General features: G+C 56.1%; 1 protein-coding gene across 1 annotated transcript in view; it reads right to left on the bottom strand.

The window, feature by feature from the left end:
- Nucleotides 1-358, bottom strand: part of SEC14L2 (SEC14 like lipid binding 2) — a 26,245-nt gene extending 25,887 nt beyond the window's left edge. The window contains exon 1 of the mRNA XM_027864763.1: nucleotides 237-358. Within this exon, the coding sequence (XP_027720564.1) occupies nucleotides 237-290 (54 nt within the window). The 5' untranslated portion in view covers nucleotides 291-358. The remainder of the gene's footprint in view (nucleotides 1-236) is intronic.
- Nucleotides 359-3,668: the final 3,310 nt, after the last annotated feature.

Genomic DNA, 3,668 nt, shown 5'->3' with positions numbered 1-3,668 from the left:
GCCCGGCCCGGGTTGCCCCCCGCATCCCTGGCTGCCCTCCCCAGCCCAGCCCGGCCCAGCTGCCGGCCAGCCGTAGCGTGCGCGGGGGAAGGGACGCCGCCTGTGCTGCTGCCGGTGCCAGCCGCCTGACCGGCTGGGGTGCCGGGCACGGGCAGAGCGCGCAGGTGGGCGGCGCACCAGCCGCACTCGCCGGGACCCCCCGGGGGCTGCCCGGGCCGCCAGCGGAACCAGCTCACCTTGGCCAGAGCCTCCTCCTGCCGCGGGCTCAGGTCCCCGACCCGGCCGCTCATGGTGCCTCAGGAGTCCGAGCCTCCGGCGCGCTCAGGGGGTGTCCGGACCCACTCTCCCGCCGCCCCCCGCGGCCCAGTCCCAGCCTTTTTGCCCGGCCGCGGGGGCCCGGTGCCAAGCGCCGCCCCTTAAAGGGGCCGGGCAGCTGCGAGAGGGGGAGGCGGACGGGCACGGGGGAGCGGGGCAGGCCCAGCTCCCCAAACCGTAGGACGTCACGCTGGAAGGAACGTCGGGGATCAGCTAGCCCGGCCCTCTCATCTCGCAGGAGGAAACCGGAGAAGCCCAGAGACAGGCAGCGGCTTGCCGAACGTCACAGAGCCAGGACCCGAGTGGGTCCGCGGGGCCCCTGGGGCCCCCACGCCCCTCGCCTGGGAGCTGCTGCTGCTGCCGCCGCTGTCCCTGCCCCAGTCCTAGAGCCGGAGGGACCCTCGGAGGCCATTAACCCCCGCCCCCCAACACACACATTTTACAGAGGAGGAAACTGAGACCTCCTCCAACCTCTGTTACTGCCAGACTGGGTGACTTGGGGAGAGTCAAGTCACTTCTCAGGCCAAAGGTCCCACTTGTGATTAACTAGGGAGGGGGGGTGGAAGCACAACCTCTGTGGGAGGCAACGGGAGGGGAGCCTGGAATCAGGAAACCCTTGCCTCAAGCTTCCTCATCCATAAAACGGGGATAATAATAGCACCTACCTCACAGGGTTGTAAAGTGGCTGTCGTTTTTTAGTTATGTCTGATTCTTTGTGACCCCACTGGGGTTTTCTTGGCAAAGACACTGGAGCGGTTTTACCATTTCCTTTTCCAGTTCATTTTCCAGATGAGGAAACTGAGGCAAGCAGGGTGAAGTGACTTGCCCAGCCAGTAAGTGACTGAACTCAGGACTTCCTGACTCCCCTGCACCACTTAGGTGCTTAATAAATGCTTAGAGTCCTGAGGAATTAGGTTGGAAACCTGGCCCTACTTGTGTCACCTAACCTAGGAAGAAGTCACCTAAACTCCCTGGGCCTCAGTTTCCTCGTCTGTAAAATGGGCCTGTCAGACCACTTCCACCTCTACATTCTATGAGATGTACCGTGGCCTTGGTTGGCCTTTAGCTTCCTCTGCCCCAGGATTTTCTCTCTCTTTTTTCTTCCCATCCTTTTAAGGTGGTCCTGGTCCTTAAATCTGACCTTCTTCCCTTACCAACCACTCCCTAGATCCCATAAAACCCAGCCTGAGCTGGGAAGGATCTGTAGGCCATCTAGTCCCACCCGTCATTTTATGGAGAAACAATCTAAGGCCCAGAGCAAGGGATTGAGGCTCCCTGGCAAGCTGGTGGCAGAGGCAGAGCCTCAGTTTCTCCACTAGCTCAGGCCCCACTCCCACCCCCCAGACTCTGGACAGTGAAGTGGAAGGGGAGGAGGGGTGAAGGGTTAAATGTGTCCAGTGAAAGTCCCTATCTTATCAGTGGCATCTGCCTCCCTGACCAGAAGTCAGAGCCAGCTCCTTCTCCAACCTGTAGCACAGTTAAGACACTCCCTGCCCCACCCCTGCCCTGATTCAGGGGCCCTCTGGCCGGGTGCTGCAAAGGCCCGACCTCAGGGTGGAATGTCGGGGGCTGCAGGTCCAAGGGCAGGTATCCTCTGGTCCTGGGCAATGCAGGATACAGTCTGGACCCTCCCGGCCCCTCTAGGGATGAGAGCTAACCAGCTAACCCCCAGCGTCACCCGGATAAGAAAGAATGGTGGAAATGCAGGAGCCCCAGGCTTCAGGAACACGGATCCTTCCAATCTCAGAACAATGGAATCTCCAGGCTTGTTAGCACAGCAGCTTGTGGGATGGACCGGAATGGAGGAGAGAATCAATTAGCACCACCCTCTTCATTTTCATAATAATCATAATAATTATCATTTATTTAGCACAGGAAGGTTTGCAAAATACTTCACCTACCTTAACTTCTCTAGACCTCACAGAAACCCTGGGAGGCAAGTGCTATTAATATCCCCACTTCACAGATGGGGAAACTGAGGGAAGCAGAGACTAAGTGAGATCAGTAAGTATTTGAGAGAGAATTAGAACTCGGGTCTTCCAGCTTTCAGGTGCAAAGTTCTGTCTTCTGTGAAGCAGAGACCCGGATTGGGAAGGATTTCCTTCTGATGACTCGAATAATTTTGTCAGAGTCCAGCCCAACCAACTAGGAGAAATGCTAGAGAGTTCAGGAACACCCAGCTCATTTGGCAGTGGAAGTGACCTTAAGAGGCCCCCACGCCGGTCACACAGCGAGATTGGGCAGTCACAGGCCAAGCATCCTCTGGGCCCCAAACTGTTTCCTCCTGACTGAGATTGCCTGAATCTGGACTCTTCCCCAGCCTCAGAAAGCCCAGGGCTCAAACAGAAGCGCTCAACGCTGATACAAGGACACAGTCCCAGCTTTTAGGGCTGGCGTGCACAGAGCACCCGGGGTAGACAGAGCACCCGGGCTGTCCCCCCACGCAGCAAAGAGGAGCAGGGACTGGCTGTCTGAAAATAGGGTCTGAAATGAAATTGGACAGTCTCGTTCTGAGGCCCCTCCCAGCCCTGACATCCCCTGTTCCTCTCCCAGCTCTGATGTTCTCTATTCCAAGTTTTTTTAACATACACTGTTCTCTGTCTACAATGACATTAGAACCAGCTTAAAGAGCTCTGGAGGGCCAATTGCTGAATGGGTAGATGCTACAAATCTGAGCTTGATGCTGGTTTTGCCGACTGTCTACGCTTAAGTAAATGCTGATAGTGCTGTTTCAGGTTAAAAGTGGGTTGTAGGCATATTTTTTTTTGAGGCAGTTGTTAAAAATCTTTCCCAACGCACCCCTGTTCCGTATCTCCCATATCCCATGCCCTGTTCTGTGTCTCCTATTCCCCTCTTCCATGTCTCCCACCTTCCATTCCATGTCTCCCATCCCCTGTTCGATATCTCCCATCCTGACCCATGTCTCTCATATACCATCCCCTGTTCTATGTCTCCCACACTCCATTCTGTGTCTCCCAGCCTCTGTTCCATGTCTCCCATCCTGTCCCATGTCTCTCATATACCATCCCCTGTTCTATGTCTCCCACACTCCATTCCGTGTCTCCCATCCCCTGTTCTATGTCTCCCACACTCCATTCCATGTCTCCCATCCCGTGTTCCATGTCTCCCATCCTGTCCCATGTCTCTCATATACCATCCCCTGTTCTATGTCTCCCACCCTCCATTCCGTGTCTCCCATCCTCTGTTCCGTGTCTCCCATCCTCCATTCCATGTCTCCCATCCTCTGTTCCATGTCTCCCATCCTGTCCCATGTCTCTCATATACCATCCCCTGTTCTATGTCTCCCACACTCCATTCCGTGTCTCCCATCCTCTGTTCCATGTCTCCCATCC

This window comes from Vombatus ursinus, unplaced genomic scaffold (assembly GCF_900497805.2).
Source record: "Vombatus ursinus unplaced genomic scaffold, bare-nosed wombat genome assembly UNPS02001287.1, whole genome shotgun sequence".
NCBI lineage: Eukaryota > Metazoa > Chordata > Mammalia > Diprotodontia > Vombatidae > Vombatus > Vombatus ursinus.
Note: the sequence above shows the minus strand (reverse complement) of the source record. Positions and strands in the feature narration are given on the sequence as shown.